This window comes from Hylobates moloch, unplaced genomic scaffold (genome assembly GCF_009828535.3).
Source record: "Hylobates moloch isolate HMO894 unplaced genomic scaffold, HMol_V3 SCAFFOLD_10, whole genome shotgun sequence".
NCBI lineage: Eukaryota > Metazoa > Chordata > Mammalia > Primates > Hylobatidae > Hylobates > Hylobates moloch.
In genome coordinates, this window is record NW_026652285.1 from 86,345,595 (window position 1) to 86,373,064 (window position 27,470).

A 27,470-nucleotide genomic window follows, 5' to 3' on the forward strand; every position below is an offset into this window, starting at 1 on the left:
TACTACTGTGGTTTGTTGCCTACACTCATATTTGAGGCAAATGCTAAATTTCAATTAGAGGTTCATGAAAATAAGAGAGTTTTAATTTTTTTCCATTCAAGTAGACATACCCTTTGAATTCCATTCATAGAGCCTGACAGAGACCCCAGGTTTAGAACCCACAGATTGTAGTCCATGTTGGCAATCTGGGATTTATGGAGGAGAAGCAGGTTTGACCAAGATCACCAAGTGGGATAGTGGCAGAACTAGGCCCAGGAGGGGTGGGAACCTTGCCTGGAGCAGCCCAGGCTCATTTGGTCAGCAGAACACCCAGCTTGCTGCCCAGGCAGCTTGGACAGTAGCAGGACGGAGGGAGAGCTGGAACCCTGTGGCTGCTATAAGGCACATGGAGGTACCATGCCAGCCGTTCCCTTGGCCTCCACCCCATGTGGTCACAGTGAAAGGGGAGGCATTTTCTGTTCACTGCAGAATCAGAGGATCCCTGGGAAAGTTCTGAAGCTCACACCACAGGACCTCCTTGTAATCATAGTATTGGGTCGGTGCAAAAGTAATCACAGTTTTTACCATTATAATGGCAAAAACTGCGATTACTTTTGCAACAACCCAATAACAGTGACATTTCTTAGTCACCTGTTAGGTTCCAGACTCTGTGCCAAATGCTATCTACACAATCGTCTATGGCAGTAGGTATTACTATCCTCATTTTGCAAATGAGGAAACTGAAGCTCTGCAAGTGAAGTAACATGTCCGAGATCTCACAGGCAGTAACATCACTGTCAGAGGCAAGATTGACACTGAGGTCTGCTGGGTTCCCAGTGCCTGCCTCGAGGACTGAAAACTCTCCAACCTCCTGAGCCCTGGCATATCTCTAACAGAGCACAGACTGCTTGCCAGGCCCTGGCCGAGCTGCTGGGAACAGGGCATGGGTCTTGCCTTCAAGACACTCCGTCCAGGGGCAGCCACACATGTAAACATGTCACACTGAGCTGTCTAGTCCAGCTCAGCATATATAGCCCTTTCATTCTCAGTAGCATCCCTAATGCCTAGCATATGAGAGGAGGAAGAAAACCTCCCACAGCAGACTATGGCCCTTTATCTGTAGGCAAAGTGAGGACCAGGCTAGCCTCCTCCCCAAAACTGGGAACTCGGATCCTGCCTGTGCAGTGTCCGCTGTGGGTAACAATGCTGCCTCCTCCCATGCCCACTTGCCAGCCCTAGAGGAGCCAGCCATGCCCGCAGCTTTCAGAGCTGCTTCTCCGTCGACATGCCTGGACTTCTGGGCCTGACCTTTCTGGACCAGCCTCAAGAGCAGGCCTGCCAGGATGTTCTGGGACAGTACCCCAGGGGTGGGTCCCAGGGGTGCAGGTCGGGGGATGGGGCACTTGCTGTATGGCTCTTATTCATTAGGATCCTGTTTGGCTTCTTGTTTGAGGTTTATGACCCGCTTGCCTTCCAGGACCCAACATCTCATAAATTTAAAGTAGCTATGAAATTTCTGTTTCTCTGGGCCAGTCGGGCAGGGGCCTTTTAACAGAGCAGTTTTTATTCCCTTCATTCGGCATCCTCGAAATGTCTGACTGCTCCCTTGTGGGAAGCCCAGGCCTCTGTCTTACCCCTGTGCCCTTGTAAAATAAATTAAGAGAGGATGGGAAAGAGCGAACATGTATGAAGTACCTCTATGCATCGTGCACCATCTCCCACATTCAGAACAGTGCCAGGAAGTAGGGAGGTACCTTTATTGTCTCCCATTCTGCAGAGGAGGCTCTGAGAGACTGATTTGCCCAGAACCCACACACCTGAAGACTGAATGACAGTGACATAGATAAAGTGCCAGGTACAGGGCTTGGCACACAGGAAGTGCTCAATACGTTGAAGCTGTTGTTATGATATTGCTATCACTTAGAAAATGCTCTAATTAATTTTTAAAAATAAGTTGTTGCAAAAATCAAATATTTGGTTATTTTCTGTGACATGTTAGCTGTGACCTTATACCTAGTGCTTCATCCCTCTTACCTTATACTTCAGAAAGGTCTCTGAGCCCAGGGAACCAGGGGCAGGCGCAGGACCCACCATGCGTAGTGCCAGCGTGGTGCTGGGATGTACGAGAGATCTGGGCCCTGTTCACAGCCACATGCTTTGGGGGCCTTGGGCTGGAGGGGAAGGTGCGTGGTCTTTGGAGCTACACAACCAGAGCTGACATCTCAGGCTGCAGCAGCAAGACACGTGTGGCCCTCGCTGAAGTGACCACTTTAAAACTGTCTTTAGATAAGAAAGTGTGGATCTCAGAGGTAACCCTCTCATGGTAGCTGACTTACAGCTGGGCCGGCTTTATTGCCTGAGTACACAACCTCTGGCCTATTCCTGGCCCAAGGTCTCATTTTACTCTGGCCAGGGTTTGGGGGACAGGGAGCAGATTTTATGGAACAAATCCACTCATCCCTCCGTCTTTCCTAATTCACCCAGAACCTCTTGGCTGCAAATCTGGGTTCTTCCGAAGGCACTTCTGCACTCCTGAACCACACAAGGCCCTCCTCCCCACTCAGTTTGCATTTTCCTTAGCAGGGAAGAAGGTGGGGCCTGAATAAGAAATTGATGGGCCTTCCTAGGTGACCCCTCTAGGCTGTCCACCCTCGCTGCGCGTGTGCGTGTTTGCCTGCTCAGGGAGATGGCAAGGACTGGGGCCACCTAGAAGAACCCCCTGGAACCCAGAGGCAAGTTGTCACCCAGCAGAGTTCAGCAGAGCAGCAGGAGCTGCAGCGTGTGTCTGTGTGTGCACCCTTTCAGAAAAAGGCAAGGAGGCCTTTTAGAAGACAGTAAAGAGGCCTCCGCTCCCCGATTCCAATCAGTTCTCTTGGCGGAGGCTGTTACGGTATTTCTATCTCAGCCAGCGGGTTTGTTTCACTCTTTGAAACAGCCCCAGAGCCCCAAAAGATGGGCACAGATGGCCTCTTCCCAGCTCAGCTTAAGGGCCACCCCCCGCCCAACCCCAGCTCTCCAAACGTGGCAGCCTCCCAGCCTGCTTCTGGCGCGGGAAGAATGTGTGGCGCTCCCAGGGATGTTGGCAGCGGCCCCGCTGCTTGGCTTCAAAATCAGAACCATCTGGTGGAGTGAGGGAGGTCAGAATGGTGCCCAGAGAGAGGCAGCGCTCTCCCCGGCACAGCCTCCTGCTGGCTGGGTGACCAGGCACGGGCGGGAGACACCTGGGCGATGAGCTTCCGGGGAAGGAGCAGGAGGGCTGGGTCCCCGGATTCACGTTGTTTCTCTTGCTTTCGTGAATGTGTCTCATAGGGATTTATGGGATTCATTGGTCTGGTCGGGGAGCCAGGAATCGTGGGAGAAAAGGTAAGTGGTGTTGAGGGGAAAAGATAAGCAATTAGAGCCTGTGTTTTGAAATTGTGAAAAGGTGAAGAGGCCCTTTGACCTGGGGATTTCAGACCACCCTCCCCTAGCCTCTCTCCTGACCTGGCATTCTGAGTCTGCCAAGAGCCATTGTTCCCTTTCCTGGCATCCCTTGGGGTTCCGTCCCTGCCCTACTGTCATCAGCCTCAAGCACAGTTAGACTTTTGTGTGACAACCAGCAGATGCATGTGACCTGGGCTCCTCACAGCTGCCTACTGGCCCTGCACAGGGGTCAGCGAGAGCAGGGAGGAAAAGATTCATCTTTACAAAGAGGAAAGATGAGGTTGCCTTGCTAAGCCTCTGTTTTAGATGAGATAACAGAGGCTTAAATAGGGGAGGTGACTTACTCAAGGTCACCCAGATAATAAGCGGCAGTGCTGAGATTTGAACCAGTTCATTGCCAAAGGTTAGCTACACTTGGCTCACTAAGACACTCTGCCTCATGTTGGCTCCCAGCTCCCACCAAGGGCCTTGGAGGCACTTGCCTTCCTTTGTGTGGGTTTATCCGATCCCCAGAGCAGGCTCTCTGGGAGAACCAACATTATTCCCGTTGAATAGATGAAGGAACTGAGGTCCAGAGGGAGGAAGTATCCCCCCCAACTCTGGCCCTGCCTAACTCTCCAAGCTCCTCTTGTGCCACACTCTATCACTCTATGTGGCCCAGACCCTCGGGGCTCTGCCTTCCTCTCCTTCTCCTCCCTCGCTTCCCCCTCCTCCTCCCTCACTTCCCCCTCCTCGTCCTTCCCCTTCTACTCCTCCTTCTTTTACACTTGATCTTAGCCAAAAGGCCAAGAAGCGATACTCCTCCTTCTTTTAAATTCAACTTTTTATCTTGAAATTTTAAATTTAACTTTTTATTTTGAAATAATGACAGATTCACAAGAAGTTGCAAAAAATAGTACCCTTCACCCTGTTTCTTCCAGTGGTAGCATCTTACATAATGATAGCACAACATCAAAGCCAACTCTGGCCTTCTGCTGTTGCTCAAATGTCCCATGTCCCTTCTCACCTACAAACCATGACTGTGCCATTGCCTTGGCCAAATGCATTCTTCCCATTGCCATCTGCCTCCACCCTTTTTGCCCAGATGCTCTTCATTATCCTTCAGCTCTTGGGTCAAGAGGGACTTCCCAAGGGAAGCTTTCCCTGACCAGCTCTGCCCCCAAGTGGGTCAAGTCCTCCAGTGATAACACCTTAGCACCATGACCCCCACCCTCACTGCACTGTGTCTCCTACAACCCTCTGAGTGCCTTGCTCCATGGGAGCAGGCCTGCTCACCATTGTATATTCAGAGTCTCACAGATACTGTCGGACACATAGTAGGTGCTCAATAAATATTTGCCAGCTGGGTGGATACAAGAAACAGAGCCTCATAAAAATAGAGCCAAGATTCGAACCCAGAGCACCTACCTTCTGGCTGGAGCTGTCTGCTAAACTGCCAACTCTGCCCAGTGTGTCTGGATTGGTCGAGAGGGAATGAGTTATGTCTCTGATTCTCTAGCATCTCATCTAGGTTTGGACAGGGAGTGAGGAGAGTGAAAGACATGCCTTCTCTTGCTGTTTCTGCCTCAGCAAGCCTAGCCCAGGGGATGCCAGGCCTAATAAGGACCAACATGATGTGGGCCAGGATCAAAGGGGACAGTGTAATTAGCGCTTCCTTAATCAGGACCATCCTTGGAGGGAAATTCACTGCATGGCCCACTACAGGGGATGCTGAGGCCTTCCAGGGCTTCCAGAGGTCTTGGCTTCCTCTGAGTGAAATCCCAGATCCCCACCTGGGTGATGTGTCCATGAACTAGGCAGGGACCCTCTAGAGACCTTGAGCAAGCCCCTACCTCTCTTTGAGCCTCTGGATGGCCCTCTGCACCTGCCTCCCACAGAGCCACCCCACAGCCATAGCCGTGACCTGCCTGCATTGCTGTCTCCATCACAGGGTGATCGTGGCATGATGGGACCCCCAGGCGTGCCTGGACCCAAGGGGTCGATGGTAAGGAGTAAGTCTGCATCCTCTTGCCCTCTCCTGTTGCAGCCTTGAGTGACAGCTCTGCTCTCCTCCATGAACCGCTTACCCCAGACATTCAGAATGACCAGCTCCCTCTTTGTGCAGGGGTCCTAGCTGTCCTCCTGGCTTTGCACCGGGGCTGAGCCGACCAAGGTGGGACTGAAGGAGGAAGGGGCACCTTCCATAGCTGATTCCTCCTTTGTCTTCTCTCTCTTGGCAGGGTCATCCTGGAATGCCAGGTGGTATGGGGACCCCTGGAGAGCCTGGACCCCAGGTAAGCAAAGCCCTCGTGATCCCTAAGCTCAAACCACTGTCAGATAAGGGTTAGGTGGCTGGGTGTGGTGGCTCACACCTGTAATCTCAGCACTTCGGGAGGCTGATCACTTGAGGCCAGAGTTCAAGACCGGCCTGACGAACATACCGAAACCTTGTCTCTACTAAAAATACAAAAATTTGCTGGGCGTGGTGACATGCGCCTGTAATCCCAGCTACTCAGTAGGCTGAGGCATGAGAATCACTTGAACCCAGGAGGCAGAGGTTGCAGTGAGCCAAGATCGTGCCACTGCACTCCGCCTGGGTGATAGAGCTAGACCCTGTCTCAAAAAAAAGAAAGAAAAAGAAAGAGACAGAGAAAAAGAAAGAGAGAGGAAGAAAGAAAGAAAGAAAGAAAGAAAGAAAGAAAGAAAGAAAGAAAGGGAGGGGGGAGGAAGAAAGAAGGAGGGAGGGGAGGAAGAAAGAGAGGGAGGGGAGGAAGAAAAAGAAAGAAAGAAAGAAGAGAAAAAAGAAAGGAGGGAGGGAGGGTGGGAGGGGAGGAAGGAAGGAAAGGAAAAGAAAAGAAAGGAAGGAAAGAACGAAGGAAGGAAGGAAGAACAGAACAGAAGAGAAGAGGAGAAAAAGAATAAGGTTAGGAGTTCAAGCCTCAGAATCAGACAGACCTGGGTAGAATCCCAGCTACACCACTCTCTGACTGTAATCCTGGGGCAGATCTGACTGTATTCCTGGGGCAGATCATTTAACTTCTCTGAGCCTGAATTTTGCTCATTTGAAAAACAGAAAAAAGAATCATGGTCATGATAGTGTGATCGTGTGGGTTAAATGGAAGTGTGGGGCTAATGTTCATTACAGAACAGTGTTTGTTCCCTGGGAGCATTTTGGTTATTAGCAGCATTATTGCTTTTGTCCATTCACTCATTCACTCCGTAGTTACTGCATGATAAGTGCTTGTGTGCAGTTTCAGGAGCTGGGTGAAGGGGCCCAGTCTCCACTCACTGCAACCTCCACCTCCCGAGTTCAAGAGATTCTCATGTCTCAGCCTCCCTAGTAGCTGGGATCACAAGCGTGTGCCACCACACCCAGCTAATTTTTGTGTTTTTAGTAGAGATGGGGTTTCGGCAGTTCCAGGAGCTGGGGATGTGGCAGCAAGAAAGGCAGAAAGTGGCCCCTTCCTTTGGAGCGTGTAGTCTGGTATGGGGGGCAGGGTAGATAGAACCCAGTAAGTGATGTCTGTTCTGCAAGAAGCAGGCATGAAGATGGGAAATGCTGGACAAAGAGGGCTGAAGGTCCTCAGGGGCCTGGGCTTCTCATGATGACTGAGGAAGCAGGGATATTCCTGAGGCTCTCAAGGCAGAGTGGTGGGAAAGGCTGGGAGAGCTGGGGGAAGGGTGTGGCCAGGAGCACTCAAGTTCAGGAGCCCCTTCTCCTCCCCAGGGGTGATGTGCAGGGGGTGGGGGTGGGCTTGCTCTCATTTGAAGCAGGTAGAACTTGCTTCAGATCCCTCAGTTTCTGCCAATGGAAGATGGAAACTGGGAGAGGGCACTCGCTTCAGCCAAAGCCAGGTCTCAGGGCTGGGAGCCCAGTCCGAGGTGGGCTTGGGGAAGGTGGGGAGGGTGTGGGGGTAGAGGGACCAGCCCAGGCACAGATCTGGAGGCAAGGCTGAGGGGCGATGAGCTCAGGTTGCCCAGGTGTCTCCAAAGTTCAGACCGAGGAGTTCCCTGGGGTCTGATGAGGAAGGGCCCCGAAGCCTTTCATGGTTTGAACCCAAGGGAAGCTCGCATAAACCTGTTCTCTACTGTGATTAGGGAAGCAAGGCCAACTCAGCTTCTACACTTTTTCATGCACCTACTGTGTGCTAGCATAAGCTGCTCCCTGGAGGTACAAAAATGGTAAGAAAGAGATCCAGCTCTTAAGACTCTCACTGTCTAGTGGGGTTGTCAAGTATAAACATTCTCTCTGTCATTAACAGACTTTTATCGAGCACCTACTCTGTGCCAGGCCACACCAGGGGCTGAGGAGGGAGAGGGGTGGACTAGTCCAAGGGTGAGAGGCCTGGATATAGGTGACCGTCACCCAGAGGAGAAGGCATCAGCACCGGGGGACTCTGTCCATCCTCATGATTCTTTGGACAAGTTGGAACGTCCTTGAGGAGCACAATTGGAAATAGAAGCCAGCATTCTGGGCTCCCAGTGACATATTTTTGCCCTGTTCATGAGAAGGAGGAAAAGTCACATCTGGCCCAGGGCTGGAGGAGCTGCAGTGTGGAAGTGGGACTGTTGGGGTAGAAGCAGGGGGTCAGGGAACCAGCATTCTGGTCGGGGGGCTAGCACGGCTGGCCGAGGCACCCAGCTTGGAATGCAAGGGCCCGGCCTCCCTCCCAGTGGTCAGAGATGGAGTGATTGGAGCCCTCAGCATGGGGGGTGCCCAGAGTAGGGCCAAAGCCTGAGTACAAGGATGCTGGGGATACATCATCGAGTTCTACCCCTGGCACCCCTGCACCTCAGCCGTCCTGGGCCTCAGTCTCAGCATCTGTCTAGTGGGAGGAGGAAATCCAGGAAAGGAGTCACTGGGACACAATGGAAGGCCAGTGGGAGATGGGGAAAGAGTGGGGATATTCAGGCCAATGCAGAGAAGAAGGTGCAGGCCTCCTCTGAATCCCTTGCCTCCCTGGCTCCACTAGCCTCCCCACCCCGCCCCATCTCCTCAGTGCTTCCCCCTGTTCAGTGGGTTGGCTCAGGCTTGGTGAAATCAGACGGTCACTTGGTGCTGTTTCTGATCCCAAGATTGCCATGGTCCCCCACTGCTACGGTACGGGGCTGGTCCCTTGGATCTCTTGGGGTTCCTCCTGGCCAGCAACACTGGGGAAGCCGGCTAGCACAGAGGCCCAGAAAACCACCTTCAGAATCAGATACATGGGGGTGAAATTCTGGCTCCCTGACTTGCCAGCTGCGGGATTGTTGGCAACATTCATAGCTTCTCTGACCCTCAGTTTCCCCATCTGTAAGTCAGCATGATGCCACCTGCAGTATGAGATTGTCATGAGAAATGGTGCAGTGCATGATGTGGTGTCTCACAACCCTCCTGCATAAATGTGTGCTTAATGAATGGTGATAACTATTTGTTAGAGATGATAATTGCCACTATTATAAGTAAGACTACTACCATTAAAAGTGACATTTCTGGTGATATTGTTCACATCTGATTGGCATTTTCCCACTTTATCAATCACTTTCACCTCCATGTTGTCCGATAGCACATTGAGATCCGTCAAGATTATTATCCCCAGGCCAGGTGTGATGGCTCACGCCTGTAATCCCAGCATTTTGGGAGGCCGAGGCTGGTGGATCACGAGGTCAGGAGATCAAGACCATTCTGGCTGACACGGTGAAACCCCGTCTCTACTAAAAAACAGAAAAAATTAGCCGGGCATGGCGGCGGGCACCTGTAGTCCCAGCTACTCAGGAGGCTGAGGCAGGAGAATGGTGTGAACCCGGGAGGTGGAGCTTGCAGTGAGTCGAGATTGCGCCACTGCACTCCAGCCTGGGCGACAGAGCAAGACTCCATCTCAAAAAAAAAAAAAAAAAGATTATTATCCCCATTATTGGGGGTGGGAGTGAGGCCCTGGGACCTGCCTAGGGTCACCCAGTGACCAGAGTTGGGTCTAGCATTCAATTCTGACCTCCTCCTGCCTTGCGAGAGCAGACAGCTGCCTTTTCCTGAGGACTTTGTCGCTTCACCTTCTAGAAACTCTAGGAGGTAAGGACTCTTCTATCCCCATTTTATAGATGACAAAACTGAGGCCCAGTGAGTTGAAGTAACATGCCTAAGATGGCACAATTAGTAAGTGGCCGAACTGGCATGTGAGCCCAGGTTCTCCAGTGCTACAGCCTGCTCTTTTCAGCTCTCTATGCCTTGATGTAGAGACTTGGCTCCCGAAATTTCCCAGTGGTGCATTGCATGCCTTCTGAGCTCTGAGATCACTCTATAAAATGGCCCATTCTCACCCAGTCTGTGTTCTCCACCATCCGGGAGTCAGAACTGCCTTTTATGGGGCCTTTATGGGGCCAAGCCCGGGTCCACACCCTGCTTGCTCTGCTGACGAAGGGTCAGCCTGGGACCCAGCCCCTCACATCAGCCCCTCCACAGCTGCTGTCGGAGGGTCTGCCGGGTGATAGCAGCTGGGTTAACACCCCTCGAAGCCATGGGGAGAGGGAAATGGGAAAGTCAAGAGTTCGTTCTGAGGCACCAAATGGGGCTGGGCCTCTCCCTGGTATTCAGAGGAGGGATGAGACTGGCTCTGCCTTGCAAAAGGAGCACGCCCAGTCTGAGAATTGCTGCAGGAGCTGGGAGGCTCCTGGAGTTGGCAGAGGGTCCTGGCTGGCCGGTGGATGAAGTTGCTGCTTGAGGTCTCTCAAGCTGGGCCTTGAGAGTGGGTGGGGGCGGGGGAGACATTAGGCAGAGGGGTGGCCTGCTTCCCATCTTCTCCTGCATTCCCTCCCTTCCCACCCCCTGCCCTCTTCAGTTCATGTGCTCCTTGTTCATTCAACAGATTCCTGAGTGTCTGTCCTGCACCTGTGCCAGGCCAGGTGCTGAGAATTCCAAGAACTAAACTGGCCCTCTCACCCTGTCTCTCTTGCTCCTCTTGTCATCTGTTCATCAAAACCAAGATGGCTGCCCATTTGCCCAGGGCTGGGCCTTGCTCCCTTCTCATGCCACCCCACCCACTTCTCTGCCTCTGCCTCCCCACTCCTTCTCTCCTTCTTGATCCTCTCCCACGCTGCCCCCTCTGCCTCCCAAGCTCACCCCAGGCCTGTGTTCTCAGTTCTTCCTCCTCCTCCTCTTTTCCCTGAGAGAAAATATTCAGGAAAATATTGGGTGTCAGGGTGGAGGTGAGGGACAGAACTTGGGTCACCAGATTCTCCTTTCTGGTGGGGGAGAGAAAGGGAGATGAGGATTTGAGGAGACCTTTTGTCATACATGTCATTGTGGTCTGGATGCAGTGGCTCACACCTGTAATCCCAGCAATTTGGGAGGCTGAGGCAGGAGGATCACTTGAGCCTAGGAGTTTGAGCTCAGGCTGGGCAACATAGTGAGACCCTGTCTCCATAAAAATAAGAAAATTAGCTGGGCATGATGGTGCATGCCTGCAATCCTAGCTACTCAGGAGGCTGAGGCGGGGGGATCACTTGAGCCCCGGAGCTCAAGGCTGCACTGCACTCCAGCCCAGGCCACAGAGCGAGATCCTCTCTCAATAAATACGTAAATGAATGAATGAATGGCATCGTATCTTCTCATTGTTGATTTTGAGGAAAGGGGGAAGAAAATGTCATGCAGGGAGCCTTTTCCCCACTCCCTAGACTCCCAGGAAAGGTTGAGGCCCATCCCCCTATAGCCCAGGGCATTGGCTGTGTTCGAGGCTGTGGCTCGCCTGCTGCTTTCCCCAATGAGCCAGGTGCCCAGTCCTTCCATGTGGACGCTGCTGGGGCCCTGGCAGCTTCTGAACATGCCCATCTGAGGGCTGCAGGCCTTCAAGCTTTGCCCCACACTCCCAGTCCCCCGTGTTGCTCTCACTTCCTAAAAAGGGGCCTCTCCAAATTTCTTCTCTTCCCAGGGTCCTCCAGGATCTCGAGGCCCACCAGGCATGAGGGGAGCAAAGGGACGTCGGGTAAGTCGAGCCCAGCTCCTGGGGGCTGATGCTGGTGGGAGGGGGCACACTTGAACAAGGCCATCTGCCAGAGACTGCCCAGTCTCTGCCCCCGGCCCAGCTCTGGGATCTGTGACTTTCATAGCACGAGGTAAGGTTCCAGGCTCACCCTGGACCTGGCTCTAGGGGTGGGACCCCACCCCTCTTTCCAACTCATTTCTCAGCCTTGCTATCCACTAGGCACAGTTGGGCTCTCTGGTACCAGTTCTTTGTTCATTCATTTATTCAACCAGCACCTATTTAGCACCTACTGTCTGGCAGACACTGTTGGAGGCTCTGCAGGTATTGTGGTGAACAGGACAGACATGACCCCTGCCTGCCCTTGTGAGCCAGTCAACAAATGAATCAAACCACTTGGCAGACGCAGGTGATAAAATACAGGGTCATCAGCACATGGACTGAGGAAGTATTAGCAGCCTGGAAGCCCAGAGGAGGACCCCACCTGGGCAGGGTACTAAGGAAGGACTTTAGGAGAGGGCAGTGCTTGAGCTGATGCCAGTTTCCTGGCAGGGGACTGGCAGGGGAAAACCTAAAGGTGATACAGGAGGTGGATGCTTAGGGATCCTCAGGGTCAACAGAGGGACGAGGGAGAGGGATGGGGCCAGGACTTAGCAGGCACCAAGCGAGGCAGGGCCTCAAAACCCACAGCTATACTCCAAGGGCATTGGGAGGCTGCAGGGGGTTTTTTTTTTTTTTTGAGACGGAGTCTTGCTCTGTCACCCAGGCTGGAGTGTAGTGGCGCAATCTCGGCTCACTGCAAGCTCCGCCTCCCGGGTTCACGCCATTCTCCTGCCTCAGCCTCTCCGAGTAGCTGGGACTACAGGCGCCCGCCACCACGCCCGGCTAATTTTTTCTATTTTTAGTAGAGACGGGGTTTCACTGTGGTCTCGATCCCCTGACCTCGTGATCCGCCCGCCTCGGCCTCCCAAAGTGCTGGGATTACAAGCGTGAGCCACCGTGCCCGGCCTGCAGGGGGTTTTAAACAGGGCTGCCCTGAGCACGGTCACTGGGAGTAATCACCAGCACTTACTCTATGCCACACACTGTCTGTCACACACATTAACTCATTTAATCCTCAACACTACCCTGTCATGTAGGTGCTATTCTCATTCCCATTTTATTATTATTTTATTATTGGATTACTTAACCTTTCTCCCAGAAAACCTTTGATTCCTGGGATAAACCAGGTGCTATGTGATTCAGCCCAAGCCCTGAACACCTCTGAGCCTCCACTCCACTCCCAGAGAGGCACAGAGAGGTTGAGTCACTTACCTCAAGTTGCACAGCTAAAAAGTGGCAGAGCTGGGATTTGAACCCAGGGAATCTGGCTCATTTGCATACTGAATTCAGCCTTATTTTCAATCACACAGGGAGGGTTGACCGGATGGTCTGCCACCAATAGGTATGCAGGCGTGGGGCTGTGCAGCCTTATTGTAAAGAGAAAGTGAGATGGTGCAGGTGGTGCCGGCAGCCCAGGCCTGATATCCAAGCTCCATATGGGGGATCTGTGATTATTATTCTCCTGTTGGCTGGATTTCAAGTGGTTTTACAATTTCCCCCAAACCAGATGGCCTGAGCAGCCGGCCTGGAAGAGGGAAGATTAAAAGGCATTCCTGTGGCCCGGCAGGGTCCCTCTGGTGCCCATGTCCTCTGGGTCTCTTCAAACGGGCCTTGGCCCAAGGGCTGCCAGGCTCCATCCAGATCCTCTGTACCTCCCCTCCTGCCCCAGGAAGCTGGATTCCCTGGAGGGTGAGCTGCATGGGCCCAGGCCCCCTGCCCTGCCTCAGGCATGAGGCTCAGGCCCCCTGCCCTGCCTCAGGCATGAGGCTCAGGCCCCCTTCAACTCACTGGGCTCCCTTCAACCATCTCCACCACCCCTTCCCAGCAGTGGCTTGAAGAATGTATTCCTGCTTAAGGAAACGCAGGCTTCCAACCACGTCAAAGTCTCCTGGCCTGGGAGGGGAGCATCAGGAACACGAGCCCCTCTCCCCACTGGGTTTGTCAGGAACGCACAACCTATGAGATTGGCCCCCTGGGTCTCCTGCCGAACAGGCTGCCCTTCGCCACCTCCTAGAGGAGGTGACTGAAGGTGGGGAACCTACAAAGGCACCCACCGTGCCTGTGAAAGAGCTTGATTCTGGGCAAGTCCTGATCAGCTCCTGGTTTGCCCTGTGCCCTTAGCAAGGCCTTGTGGCGCTCTGTGCCTCAGTTTCCCCATATGTGCCATGGGGAATGGGCCTGGAGGTCTGCAAGGCCTTGCCTGCTTTCCTGCCTATGTGTAGGACGGGCGCTGCTGCCCACCCCACAGCCCACCTGAGGAAGAATGAGCACTGAGAGTTCATGGCCAGGGGCAAGAGAGGCTGTCGTGCTCTGTTCTTGGTGAGGATGCTGATAGAACCTGGGCCCACCAGCCCCAGTGAAAAGAATGAGGACTCTGGGGTCAGATGGGCCTATGGCAAGTCTCAGCACCCCCGGTTCCCAGCTGTGGAACCCCAGGCCGGGTTCTTAACCTCTCAGAGCCTTTCTCCCACCTGCTCAGGTGAGAGACTTTAATTCCTCCTTCCGAGGGGGTCGTAAGGACCCCAAGATTGCAGTGCCTCGGGCCTACTCTTCCCCTGCCTGTGGGTGTTAGAGCTTAGCTGACCTTGCCTGAATCCAGGCTCTTCCTCTTGGGTCTTGGACCTTGGGCCACTGATTTCCCCTCCCTGAGCCTTCACTTCTCCCTCCGTAAAATGGGTCAGCAACAGACGAAGCTGGTGGGCTGGCTGTGGTGACTCAGTCACTTCCTGAGCACCTTGAACCTGCTGCAGGGCGGCGGCAGCATGTGATGGTGTGTGCTCATTCCCGCTTGTTCATCGGCCCCTTTTTCACAAGAGCTGTGGTTGGCCAGATTTTCTGTCCCAGGCAGGAGCTCCTCCCCACCAAGCCTGACCCCAGGCCTGGCTGGAGGGCAGTCCCCAGCGTGCCTGCAGACATCTTCCTCGGGGTGCAGATACAAGAGAGCAGACATGTGGCTCTGATAGCAACCCAGGCTTCCCTCCAGCAGGCGGGGCGGGGGTGGGCCTGCCCGGGTTCATTTAGGGAAGGAGGCGGCAGGACTGGGGGACCTGCAGGATGGACTGTTGAGTAGCCCAGAGCAAGGGTTGGAGTGTGCGGCTGCTCTCGCCCTCTCTCTGCCCTGTGGAGCTGGGGAGACAGGGTGGCTGGTGGCCCCACTACTGCCTCCTCCTCTCTCTTAAGCCAAGCCAGCTTCTCCTGGGCTGTCTGGTGCTCTGCTGGGATAGTGAGTTCTCTCAGATAAGAAGGGTTTTAGACATTGTCTTCTCCAACACGAGGCCCCAGTGTGCAGCCTTCCTGGCAGGATCCTCTGGGCCCTGACCTGTATACCCCCGGTGATGGGGAGGTCACTCCCTTTCTGAAAAACAGTGACAGGTAGTGGTGAAAAAAATGGAGGTCCAGCTGACTTGGTCTCAAATTCTGGCTCCTCCACTTCCTAGCTGTGTGACCATAGGCAAGTTCACCATCATCCTGAGCCTGTTTCTTTCCTTGCAAAAGGAGGATAACAGCTTTCACTGCTTCTGCGGTGGCTGCTACTGCTCTATTATTATTTAATGACTTAACCTTTCTCCCAGAAAGCCTTTGATTCCTGGGATAAACAAGGTGCTATGGGATTCAGGCCAAGCCCTCAACACCTCTGAGCCTCCACTCCCCTCCCAGAGCTATCCCTTTCCAGGGAGGTGTATGTCTCAGCGAGAGATAGAGCCCAGAGCCAGAGATCATCCCTCAGGAGGGCTCAGTTATCTGCCATCAGCTCAGCCCCTGTCCCAGCTCCCATGACCTGACACGGCCCCACCCCATGTAGCTCCAGCTCCGCCAGGCCTGTGCCCATGAATCACGGGTGTTAAGCCTAATGACATGGTGTGACAGTGTCCATGTGAGCCTGAGACTGAGGCCCGGAGAAGAGATGGGGCTTTTCTGGGTCACACAGCAAACCAGCAACAGGCTAGGGCTGGCACCTGAGCCCCGTAACGCCCACTAGAGATGGCTTGTTTAGGAGTTCATCAAACCGCAGCTTCAATCTGTGAAAACTCTCAACTGGTTTTGCACAGCATAGTGTGAACTGCCTGAGGAAGGGACTGAGCCCAGATTCCCCAAGCCACTCCTGTGTCCCTGCCTCTGGGGAGCTTGCCCCCTCCCCAGCAGAGTCTGGCAGGGATGGAACTAGCCATTCTTCAGCACTTTCTGCGTGCCAGGCACTGAGCTGCCTGTGAGCATCGCCTCCTGTCTTGTGGGAGAGATTTCTTGTGCCCATTTCAGAAAAAAGAAACTGAGTCTCAGTGAGGAGCAGTCACTCGTCCCCAGACACAGTTCCTGAGCAGCCCAGTGCCTAGGGCTGGATGCCACAATGGGCCCCAGGCCCTGGGCTTGGGGATGCTGAGAACAGCATCTCCCGGCTGAGTCCTGGCCTTGCCTGGTGGCTCCCTGTTCCAGGATTATTTGATCAGTGGGGTGCTCTTTAAGGCTGCAGTGTGGGATTGAAGCATAGGGAGCTCCAGGCAGCTGAGAAGTGGAATTTTCACTTTGTTGGCCCAATTATTCATTGAAAATTTCCTTGTTCAATTTTTTTTTCTTTTTTTGAGATGGAGTCTCACTCTGTCACCCCGGCTGGAGTGCAATGGCACGAGCTCAGCTCACTGCAAGCTCCGCCTCCTGGGTTCAAGCAATTCTCCTACTTCAGCCTCCTGAGTAGCTGGGACTACAGGCGCACACCACCACGCCCGGCTAATTTTTGTATTTTTAGTAGAGATAGGATTTCACCATGTTGGTCAGGCTGGTCTCGAACTCCTGACCTCATGATCTGCCCACCTCAGCCTCCCAAAGTGCTGGGATTACAGGCGTGAGCCACTGTGCCCAGCCTTCCTTGTTTGATTTTTAAATGATTTTTCTTCATTTAGTTTTCTCATTCCTCATCCTCCCCGACCTAGACACTTCCCCAGTTCCTTTTATCTGGGGAAGTATTGCGGGCTGGTCCCCTGGGCTCCCGGGCCAGGATGGGCTGGCCTCCTCCACAGGACACTCCTGTCCTCCCAACATAGACCGCTTGAGACCCCCTAGAGAACACAGCCTGCTCTGTTTTTCACGGGTCTTTTCCAGGAGACCCCAGCTCATCTGCGTCTCTGTGGGAGCGCCCCTGGAGGGGACACATGTGGGGCAGTGCGTGGAGCCCACATGGGGGATGAGAGCGGCTAATGTGTTAGGGACCTTAGCTAAGTCACTTCCCTTGGCTGGGCCTCAGTATTTCCATCTGTGCAGTGGGGATAGGGGGTGGACTCTACCTGCCCCGGGGTCTCCCAGCAATCGAGGACCAAGACTCCTGTGTCAGGGATCAGGCCTGAACACAGGGCTCCAGGGAGCAGCAGCCTGACTCACCCCCTTGTGCACAATCCTGCCCTGTTCCTGCCCCTGCCTCATGGCAGGTCTTCCTCTGTGAGCTGGGCTGCATTCGTTGTACGTCTGGCTAGAGATGGGGCTGCTCCACACATCTGGGAAGGACATGCAGGTTCTTCCCAGGTCCTGCTCTGTCAGTTTCCCCGAAGGGCTGTGGCCCACACACCTGCTTCTGCCCCGTGTGTGCTCTGGGAAGGGCACATGACAGCAGAGTCTGAAGAGTTGGCTGTGTGAACATGGCCACGTGTAACTCAATTGCGGCCCTCAGTCTCCACGTCTGTGAAATGGATTGGCTGGGTGACCCCCAAGGTCTCTCTGAACAGGGCCGTTAGTGCCCCAGCTCCCTTCTGGAAGCGTCAGCCTCTAGCTGAGTCTACTCATGCTGCGGCCTCTGCAGAGCTGTCTTGAAGGCACTGCACGAGGGTGACCACCTCAGTGGGGAGTGTGTGGGAAGTGGGAGGAGGAGGGGGCCGGGGCTTGCACAGGGGAAGGCCCCAGGCTCGGAGCAGCCCCGCCCTCCTGGTTCTCGGCCCGAGGGAGACCCCTGCTGTCCGGTGTGCTAGTCCCTTTTTCCTATTCCAGGGCCCCCGAGGACCGGACGGACCAGCTGGGGAGCAAGGGTCCAGGGGCCTGAAGGTACCGACCCCTAGGGCCTGCCCTTCTTCACTCCTCCGACACTGGGTCAGGAATCATGAACAAGGCTCACACCTCCTCAGAATGATGCCCCTTAGGGACAACAAAGGGAGCCCCGTGGAGGCTGCAGGGCTCTTTCTGAGAGCTCAGCCCTTCCACTCCTCCTGACCCCTCACCGCAAGCCCAATAAAGAGAAAGCAAGAAAGGAGGAGGGAGATCATACACGTCCTCAGACCCTTTCCCCGGACCCCAAACCCTACCAGGCCCCTGACAGCCGAGACTGCTTCTGGCAGCCCCATCCCTAGGAAGGGGTCCTTGGTTCTCCACTTGGAGCAGCTGGTGACAGTGGCGAGCCACTCCCCTTGTCAGGCCTTAGTTTTCCCATCTGCACCATGGAGAGGGGGCAGACTCCATGGCCTCAAACGGGTTCCTTTTATCTCCCATGTGGAGGGGTCCCTTTTTGGGGAACGGTCCTCCCAAGCACCCTCTCCCACCTTCACGTGCTCTGCTTCCCACAGGGCCCCCCAGGACCCCAGGGCAGACCGGGCCAGCCTGGACAGCAGGTATGTCAGGCCAAGGCCAAGCAGGCCAGCCGCAGGCCCCCTCCCTGCTCCCTGCTTTGTGATCTGAGCCGGTAATGACCCCCACATGTGCTTCCAGGGTGTGGTTGGTGAGCGAGGTCACTTGGGCTCTCGAGGCTTTCCTGTAAGTAGCACCAGTTCTTGAAATTCTCTACATGGGGCTTTTGGTCAGGGGGTGGGGTGTGGATAATAACCACTTTTACCAAGTTCCTGTCCTTTTGTGGAAACCCCGAAGGTTCTGGTTGCCACCCGCCCTGCACTGAAGCCCCTCCAGCACATCCCCACTTCTCTAGGTCTCAGCCTTCCCATCTGTCACCCGGTGTGGGAGGAGGGGACCCAAATACACTAGGATGGCTTGCTTGAAGTCAAGGCAGGGCAGAGAAGGCCATGGAGGGCCTAAGGTCACCTTTGCTTTGTCTCTGCAGGGCATCCCAGGTCCCTCAGGCCCCCCAGGCACCAAGGGCCTCCCAGGAGAACCGGTAAGAGCCCTTCCCTTCCCTCTTCTGCCTCTTTGCTGCTGGCACCTGGGGGTGTGGGCCAGGTGGTCAGATAAGGAGAAGGGTTGGAAAGGGACCATGCCTGGCCTCTGACCCCCCGTGGGCCAGGCCTTGGGGTTTGTGGCCAGCCCTAAGCCAAGAGCTCTGAGTTTGAGGCTCAGCTCACTTGGCTTCCGGCCTATTTGCTGGCCAGGAAAATGGGGGTGATTGTCTCTGCCTTGCCATTCTGTTATGAACATGAAATGTGAAAATGTATAGGTAGTGCTTGGCACAGTGAAAGGCAGGAGGGAGGGAGGGAAGAGAAGAGTAAATGAAAAAGCTGACCAGGAACTGCAAACGAACAAGCTGACCAGGAACTGCAGAGTCCAGCATGGCTGGAGTGGAAAGTGGGACCTCAGAAAGGGCAGGAGGAGGCAGCAGGCGCCAGTCACCCAAGGCCACGGGGACGCTGTGCTTTTTGTCCCAAGGGCAACAGGGAACCATGGAAGGGCTTGAAGCAGAAAGGGCGATCAGCTTGCCTTCCAGAAGATGTCCCTGGAAGGACAGGTGTGGGGGGACAGTCCAGGAGCCCCATGAGGAAGCTGGAGAGTGGTGCTACAAGAGGTGGCAGGGAGAGGACAGAATCTCCAGGGGGTAGAAGGATGACTCCTGCACAGGGCAGGGGAGGACAGGAGGCTCCCGTCCTCAAGGCCGCTGCTGCATTCCCACATCTTGAGGCCCAAGGAGTCACCCTTTTGAACGGTGGGTTGGCTGGGGGTGGGGGTTTCCAGACATGGATCTGAGGTGGAAGAGCATTCCAGGCAGGGGCAACAGATGAGCAAGACTCAAGAGCTAGGAGGTTTCTGATCAGGGAGGGCCCCCTGGGCTTTAGGTGGGTGGATAGGAGAGTGTGCTGCTGTGTTGGAGGGAGTATGACAGATACCAGTGGTGAAGAGGGGCTGCAGACACCAGGACCCTCGGTGTGGCTGGGGCAGACTAGGGGTGTGCTTCAGAGTCCCCGGTTCTGGGGGTCAGCTCCCTCACTCACCCCTCCAGATCCCAAAGAGGGCCCAGGCTGGCTTCTCCCAACTGTCTGTGTGTGTCTGTCTTCCAGGGCCCTCAAGGACCCCAGGGGCCAATTGGGCCTCCAGGAGAGATGGGACCCAAGGTGAGTGTGAGAGACCCTTATTGGTCCCATGATGCTGCTGGGGATGTATCAGCCCTTCCCTTCCCTCCTCCCCAGGAGCCTCTTTCTGCCGTTCCCTGTCCTGGCCCAGGGAGATGGTCATGTACCATGTAGTTCAGAGAAGGGTGGACACCCTGGCAGAGAGGGTAGACCCATCCTGGTGGCATAGGTTGAGGAGCTGGGCTCCTAGTCCAGGGGCATTGGGTGGGACGCAGAGGTGCCAGGACCCTTGTGGGGGTTGGCATTGCCTCTTTGGGCATCACTGGAAGCATGGATGCTTCCCAACCTTGACCTTGCTGGGACTTTGCCCCAGCAGAGGTTTGACTGTCAATCCAGCCCCCAAGGGTCATGCAGCAAGGAACTTGTAAGGATCCTCGGACACCCCTGCCTTATCCGGAGGGAAAAACCAAGCCCCAGGGTTTATGCAAGGGCTGCAGCCATGCCCACGGTGATAACTCAGGGCTGCTTCCCACCCGCCTCATGCTGGCTCAGCTTTAGAGAGAAGGGTTAGAATCACTTGGCCCTAAACACAGCATCCAATGGCTTCCTCCCCCGTCTTTTTGTGAATCATGAAATTTTCTTCCCTCTGCTTGCCGAAGGGCTCCTAGTGTGGTAAACCACACTTGTGGGGCGGGAGAAGGCTCTAGAAGCCTCTGGGTAGTCCCGAAGCTCAGCCAGCCTGGGCCCACCCCCAACCCCCTAGTTCCAGCTCCAGGCTCCAAGAAGCTACAGGCTGCTCCCACTTCTGCATCTCTTGTGCTGTGTGACCCTGGCCGTGTCTCTTGCCCTCTCAGAGCCTCAGTTACCCCCTTGCTTACAACCAGGGGGCAGCTCTTGCTCTAGGAGGGACCAATGGCATTTTCTTTCAGGGGCCGCCGGGTGCAGTGGGAGAACCGGGCCTTCCTGGGGAAGCCGGGATGAAGGTGAGGTGGGATGAAAGAAAAGAAAAATGACTTGTTGAAACCAGCTCCCAGATGGCGGCCACATCCTCTCCATGGAAGAGAAATGGGCCTTTCTTGTGGCTGGGATAATGGGTTCTCTGTGCTCCTCCTGGCTGGGGAGTGGGGCCTGGTTAGGGCCAGAGTGGAGTGTGGAGCCCCCACCAGTGCCCTCTGCCAGGCAATGTTTTTTCGGGCACCTGCCCCTGCCTCCACGCTGGGGTGGCTGTACCTCCTGGCCTCATGCGATACCATCTGCAGTTCGGTGCCAGTGCCCCTCATTACCTGCTGAGAAACAGGTGCCCATTGATACATGGACCCTGAGGAGAGCCCCCTCCCCATTCTGCTGTTGGAAGAAGATGCTGTTCCCCTTGGAGGCCCCAGAGCTGATGAGCGATGCTGGCTAGCCCATGGACATTGTTGAGGCAGGGCCCGGGGAGCCCGCAGAGGGGCTGTGAGACTTGAGTCCAGTCACCCCCTTCCATGCCTAAGTCTCCCCATCATTCAAACTCCCTGGGGCTGTCAGGCTTGGCCTAGTCCCAAAATCCTTTGCTCAAACACCAATGAAGAAAACCACCCCACGTAGAAAACTGATAGAAGTGGGATTGTTTCCACTGGAGCAGGGCTGGGGGCTCAGAGCTCTGCCCTCCTCCTGTGCCCCTAGACACCAACAGGGAGCATAGCTTGAAAATTCTCCAATGAGAAAGACCCTTTTAGGGCCTTTATGCAGGGGGCAGGTGACATTTATTCCGGCTCATTTAGGGCTTCCTCATTGTTTGGGTTTCTCTTCAAGTCTCTCAAGGAAGAATAAAGTCACATAGTTGCCATTGCTGCATCCAAGGCTCCTGGAACCAGACTGCCCGGGTTCGGATCCTGAATCTGTCACTGACTAGTCTCGCGAGAGCTTGGGACTCCTTACTGAACTCCCCCAATGCCTCTGATGCTTCACCTCTAAAAGAATACCTTTCCTTGCAGAGCTGTCTTGAAAGTCAAATATGTTAATATAAAAACTGATGTCCTCAGCCTGGGCAATGTAGCGAGACCCCATCTCTACAAAAAATTTAAAAATCTGCCAGGCATGGTGGCGCATGCCTGTGGCCGTAGCTACTGGAGAGGCTGAGGTGGGAGGATCGCCTGAGCCTGGGAGATCAAGGCTGCAGTGAGCTGTGATTACCCCACTGCATCCCAGTCTGGGCGACAGAATGAGACCTTCTTTCAAAAAACAAAACAAAACAAAAGTCCTTAGAACAGTACAGAACAGTACAGTTAGTTATTAATAGGATGATTGTGGTGGTGTTGGTGCTAATGGTCCTCCTGTCCTGGTGTGGGAGAAGAAGTCCGTGGACAAGGCTTACTTGGAACAGGAGCTCTGGTTGGTGTTTTACGATTTCTCTGTGGTCCCTGGGAAGAAGGACCTTCCCCAGCTCCTCCTCCCACACCCCAAAGTCAGAGCTGGTGGAAACAGGAAGGGGTGGCGAGAGCTGGGGCTGGCCCTACCCACCCTCATGGACTTTTGTTCCGCTTCTCCTAGGGTGACCTTGGACCCCTGGGCACCCCTGGGGAGCAGGGCCTCATTGGGCAACGGGTAAGTTGAAGCAATTTATTCTTCCTGAAAGCCCCCAGGGTGTGTGGGTGCAGCGGGGGAAGAGACCGGCTTTTCTCAATCTCCCTAAGCCTCAGTTACAGAAATAGACTATGAACGTCTACAGCCTCGCCCAGTGTCTCTTGGTAGGCCAGCATTTCCACAGTGTAGAGAAAGGCATTTTGTGGTCTGTAGTCCCAGCTACTCGGGGGGCTGAGGCAGGAGAATCGCTTGAACCCGGGAGTTGGAGGTTGTGGTGAGCCAAGATCATGCCACTGCACTCCAGCCTGGGAGATAGAAGAAGACTCCATCTCAAAAAAAAAAAAGAAGAAGAAGAAGAAGGATGCTGAGGTTCAGTCGAGTCTCGGCAGGAAAGAGAATGATGAGCACGCATCCTGTGCCCACTGTGTGTCGGGCACTTTTCTCGAGGCACAGGGAGCACAGCAGTGAGTAACAGAGACCTGTCTCTGGAGCTTGCATTCCAGCGGGTTGATAAGTGATACCTGCCATGGGTACAAGAGGAGCACAGACCACCCAACTGGCACATCGTTGCCATCCTGCACCTGACGGCCCCTGAGGCCCTTTCCAGCTCAGACTCTGAACGGCGATGAATTCTAAAAGCAGAGAGAGACCCAAACTTAAATTGATGGCCATTTCAAGAACTGTTGTCCAGGGGCATCTCTGGAGCTGGAAGGGCAAGCGTGGTTGAGGGTCAGCCAGGGACTCTGTTCTTGCTGTCATTCCCGAGCTTGCTGGGAAGAAAAGTCAAAAGACTGGCTTCCCTTTCCTCATCTGAGGAGTGGGATGCCACCAAGCAGTTCCATGCAGGCTTACTCCAGCTCCAGTAACAGTATCTCACATGGCTGCCAGGTGTGGGGCGCTTACGCCGTACCTTACAGCAACCCTTGAAGAAGGTGGTGTCAGCCCCATTTTTCAGATGAAAGAACAGATGCCCATGAGACCTAAGTAGTTTGCTTGTGGTCAAACAGCCAGTGAATGAGAAACCAAGACGTAGCATTGACATCTGGCTGATGTCAAAGCCTGTCTTTAACTACTAGGCCACTCCGCAGCCCAGCCAACCAGCCTAGAGATGATGTTCAGGACAAATCCATGACAAGCACCTTCTAAATTCGTGACCTCATGTAGCCCTCACCCACATCACCCTGCAGAGGGAGCTGTCGGTAGCTTGGGGGTCTGCTTCCCCTTTCTGGAGAGCCGAGGGTGGGCACCTCAACCTTCCTGTTCATTTGCTAACTCAGCCCCTGGCTACCATGCACCCACTGTGTGCCAGGGCCCCCAGGGTCCTACTGCCTGGAGATCCATGGGTCAGGGTCCTGCCCCAGGGAGGGGGAAGAAAGGAAAAGCACACCGGGGCCTCCTCCCCAGTAACATCTCCTCTTTCTCAATCACCTTTTCCAGGGAGAGCCAGGCCTCGAGGGTGACAGTGGCCCCATGGGACCTGATGGGCTGAAGGTAAGTGCCCTTTTAGGGCAGGGCCTGGGGACCCTGGCAGGGCATTGCTTTCCCATCCAAGACCTAAGTCTCCTCCCAGAAACACTGTGTTCCCATAGGGATCTGAGATGAGAGCTCCAGCTCCCACTGACAGCAGGGTGGGGAAGCGTCAGCAGTGTCCAGCAGCCACCTCCCACCCTGCCCTCTGCACTACCTGCTCAGGTGGGACTAGGGCCATCACCACCTTCCAGTCTTTCCTGCTACCCTTCTTAAAATATCAGCTTCTCTAGGCTAAGGGTGATTCCTGAGCACTGGCACTACGCCAGGCCCAGAGCCAGGGTCTTCGGTCTCTGTTATGTTCCAAATATCCTAGAAGGTCAGGAAAATAATGATTACCACCAATGACTTATAAGCCACAATTTAGGGAGGACGAGTCACACACATACCAGGTACAATGCTAAGCCCTTTACCAGCTGGATCCATAGGACAACGGAAGTTCTGTCTTTAGAGGAGGAAACTGAGACTCAGAGCGGTGAAGGAACTTGCCCAAGGACACACCGCTAGCAACTGGCCATCCAGGACCCAAATCTGGGCCCGTTTGGCTCCAAAGCCTCTGTTCGCTCTGCTGTGCCATGCATCCATTCTAAAGGCGAAAAGGCTGAGGCTCAGAGGAAGGCATAGATATATTCAGGACCTATGGCTGTGAGTGAGGATCCAAAATTCAAACCCACGTCTCACAGGTGCCAAAGCCTGCTGGCCCAACTCGACCCTGCTGCTCCCTGAGAGCCTCCTGTCAGCCACAAATGTCAGGACTCTGAAGAGGCACCTTAGCTCACCTGAATTGCAGGTGGGCAGGTGGGCACTGTCCTCTGACTCTCCAGACCCATCTCCAGCCAGGCCAGTCCCTGGCCTCCGTCTTGGGCCCCACTCTGACCCCACAGGTGGGCTTTCCCCGAGGCTGGCTGGTCACCCTGTGCAAGTCAGCTCCCCAGCCCAGGGTCCTGAGGGCCATGTATCCCCTCTCACCCACCTACTCTCCAGGTGACCTCAGAGAAGCAGACCCCTTCTCTGAACCTCAGTTTCCCCATCCACAGGCTTCTGCCCATCCTCATTACCCCCCTCCCCACAGTCTCCCAGGGTGCCTTGGTGACCAGCCCCTGCTGACTCCTCACGTTTTCTTGCAAGAGCAAGAGCGCCCCCTGTCTATCATCTGCCTGCCTTGTCACCCCCAACCCTGCTGCATCCAAGGGTACAGCCGAGTCCCAAGACCCAGAGCATTTGACAGCTGCTCCACACCCTTTGCCAGTGCCTGCCACACTGGGTGGTGATGCTGATGAAGGTCATGGCTAAAATGCTTTGGGCACTTGCCACGTGCCCAGTGCCACCCACCCAAAGGGCTTTATGTGAATTAACTCGTTTAATAATTAATCTTCCCAGCAACTCTCCCAAGCTTGATACATTACCGTCCCCATTAGACGGATGAGGAAACTGGGGCACAAAGCAGTAGCCATCTCACTCCACTCTGGGCGGCCACCTTTCTTCTTGGAATGTCCACTGAGGAGGGCAGGAGGGGGTCTTCCAACCTGGGTGCCTCGTGCAGTCTTCTGCCTCCACCTTGCATGGCTTTTTGGCCCTGGCTTCGTCCTCTTTCCCTCCCTTCAAAGCCAGTTCTACCTGAGTCCTTGTGCTCAAATGCACAGCATCTTCCCTGGTCTTTACATGAATCCCAGGAGAGACCCATTTTCTTAAGGTGTTTGTCCAGGAATCACCCCTCATGGTGAAAACTGCGTCTTGAATATGCACAGCACTTTATAGTTTATAGAGTGCTTTTACACCCGTTATCTCTTTGCTGATGTCCAGCTGACAGTGGCGATGGTGGTGGTGACCAATAATAGTTAGCTTTTATCCAGCATTCACATGCCAGACACGCTGCTAAGCTATTTACATGGTTTATCTCTTTCAATCCTTGCAGTAATCCTTTGATCCTGATTTTACAAACGAGGAAACTTGCCCAGGGTCACACAACTATTCAGTAGCGGTAGCAAAATTTGAACTTAGGCAGCATAACCCGAGGGATGAGGGAGGCATCGTCCCCTGAGCAGAGAATCTTGGAATTAGAAGGAGCCAGAACCCCAGGTTCACACAGCACTGACTCACTCGGTGGTATTAGGGAGTCTCCACCTCTCTGCACTTCAGTTGTCCCATCTGTAACTGAAGAGGGTTAAGGAAGGTGACTTGCAAGGCTCCTCTGAGCACTGGTAGATGTCTGAGGATTTGAGGCATCTCTAGGAACCCCCAGAGACTGCTCTGCATGAGATTCACAAGGACGCCCACCCCAGGGGTCCAGTTAGCCCCTGGAGTGTGGTCTTAGGCAGATCCCAGGTGAGGGCCCTTTGCTGAAAACCCGACCAGCCACCTGGAACAGGCTGTCTGCCTCTGAGAGTTAGGAGAACAGGTGGCCAGGACAACAAGCCAGAAATGGAATCCCAGAGCCAGAGGAGTCTGCAGGAGAGTTATCCAGGCCACCCCCTGTCTTCATGCCAGGCTGTGCTTAGAAGCTGAGGCTCTCAGTGGGAAGGATCCGGGCACAACTTTGTGCCCAGATCTGCTCTACACTGGCCCACACCTCAGCTCAGAGTCTCCTGCCTTTATCTGTGCCATCTCTGGACTGCTTCATTGGAAAATCTGCCCAACTGAACTAGAAACTGCCCCAGCAACTCCCTCACACCCACCTCCTGCCCCAGAGCCCAGGCCCCAGCAGGCCCAGCTTGAATCAATGAGCAATCATCAGTCGCTCTCTCAAACCTCTCTTCTGGGCAGGGCCAAGCCCCAGGCTCCAGCTTCATGCCCTCCACTTCCTGTGCTCTCTCTCCTCTGGATGCACACCAGTTTATCAGTGTCCCTTGCAAAGCTTGGCACTGGGGGACAGAACTGGTAAAGACACACTATGCTTTTCCAAGCCTGCTCTTCTCGCCCATCCCTTCCTCATACCTGTGACTTCATGTCCTCTCCCATGGGTCTCCCTGAACAGTCACAGCTAAGCCAGTGCAGATTGACCACAGGCCCCAGGCCTGCCAGCCCCGATGGAGACCACCTTCTGATGGACGCCGCCCCTCAGCAGCCATGCCCGTGCTGCACTCCACACCTGCCCCCAATCTCTCTCAGAGTACACAAAGATTACCGTGATGAGATAAGGCAAGCTTAGAGTGACGCTGATTGCTTCAAAACCATAAAAAGCCCATGCCAGCCTGGTGCAGTGGCTCACACCTGTAATCCCAGCACTTTGGAAGGCTGAAGTGGGTGGATCATCTGAGGTCAGGAGTTCGAGACCAGCCTAGCCAACATGGTGAAACCCTGTCTCTACTAAAAATACAAAAATTAGCCAGGCATGGTGGCGCGTGCCTGTAGTCCCAGCTAGTTGGTAGGCAGGGGCAGGAGAATCACTTGAACCTGGGAGGTGGAGGTTGCAGTGAGTTGAGATCATGCCACTGCACTCCAGCCTGGGCGACAGAATGAGATCCACTTAAAAAAAAAAAAAAAAGCCCATGCCAAGGGTTGCCTTTCCAAGGAAATAACCTCAGGTGCCCCAAAGGCCCGAAGCCCCAGGAAGACCTTGGCTACAGCCTTATCACTGTAAAGAGGACATGCTTAGGATCCTGCTTCAAAGTCCAGCCCCACCACTAGCCAGTTGTGGGCCTCTGGGCCAGGCGACTTGATTTAGCTCTGCCTCAGTTTCCTCTTCTGTAAAATGGAACTAAAAGCGGACCAGCCTTGGAAAGCTTTTGTGGGGATTAAG

At 54.4% G+C, this 27,470-nt stretch overlaps 1 protein-coding gene across 7 annotated transcripts in view; it reads left to right on the top strand.

The window, feature by feature from the left end:
- COL27A1 (collagen type XXVII alpha 1 chain) overlaps window positions 1–27,470 on the top strand; it is a 157,603-nt gene that overhangs the window by 91,584 nt on the left and 38,549 nt on the right. For all 7 annotated transcript variants that reach the window (XM_032164950.2, XM_058445493.1, XM_058445497.1 and 4 more), the window contains 12 exons: window positions 3,289–3,342; window positions 5,333–5,386; window positions 5,622–5,675; window positions 11,286–11,339; window positions 17,409–17,462; window positions 17,978–18,022; window positions 18,120–18,164; window positions 18,466–18,519; window positions 19,631–19,684; window positions 20,572–20,625; window positions 22,172–22,225; window positions 23,642–23,695. In XM_032164950.2, coding sequence (XP_032020841.1) covers window positions 3,289–3,342; window positions 5,333–5,386; window positions 5,622–5,675; window positions 11,286–11,339; window positions 17,409–17,462; window positions 17,978–18,022; window positions 18,120–18,164; window positions 18,466–18,519; window positions 19,631–19,684; window positions 20,572–20,625; window positions 22,172–22,225; window positions 23,642–23,695 — 630 coding nt within the window. The remainder of the gene's footprint in view (window positions 1–3,288; window positions 3,343–5,332; window positions 5,387–5,621; window positions 5,676–11,285; window positions 11,340–17,408; window positions 17,463–17,977; window positions 18,023–18,119; window positions 18,165–18,465; window positions 18,520–19,630; window positions 19,685–20,571; window positions 20,626–22,171; window positions 22,226–23,641; window positions 23,696–27,470) is intronic.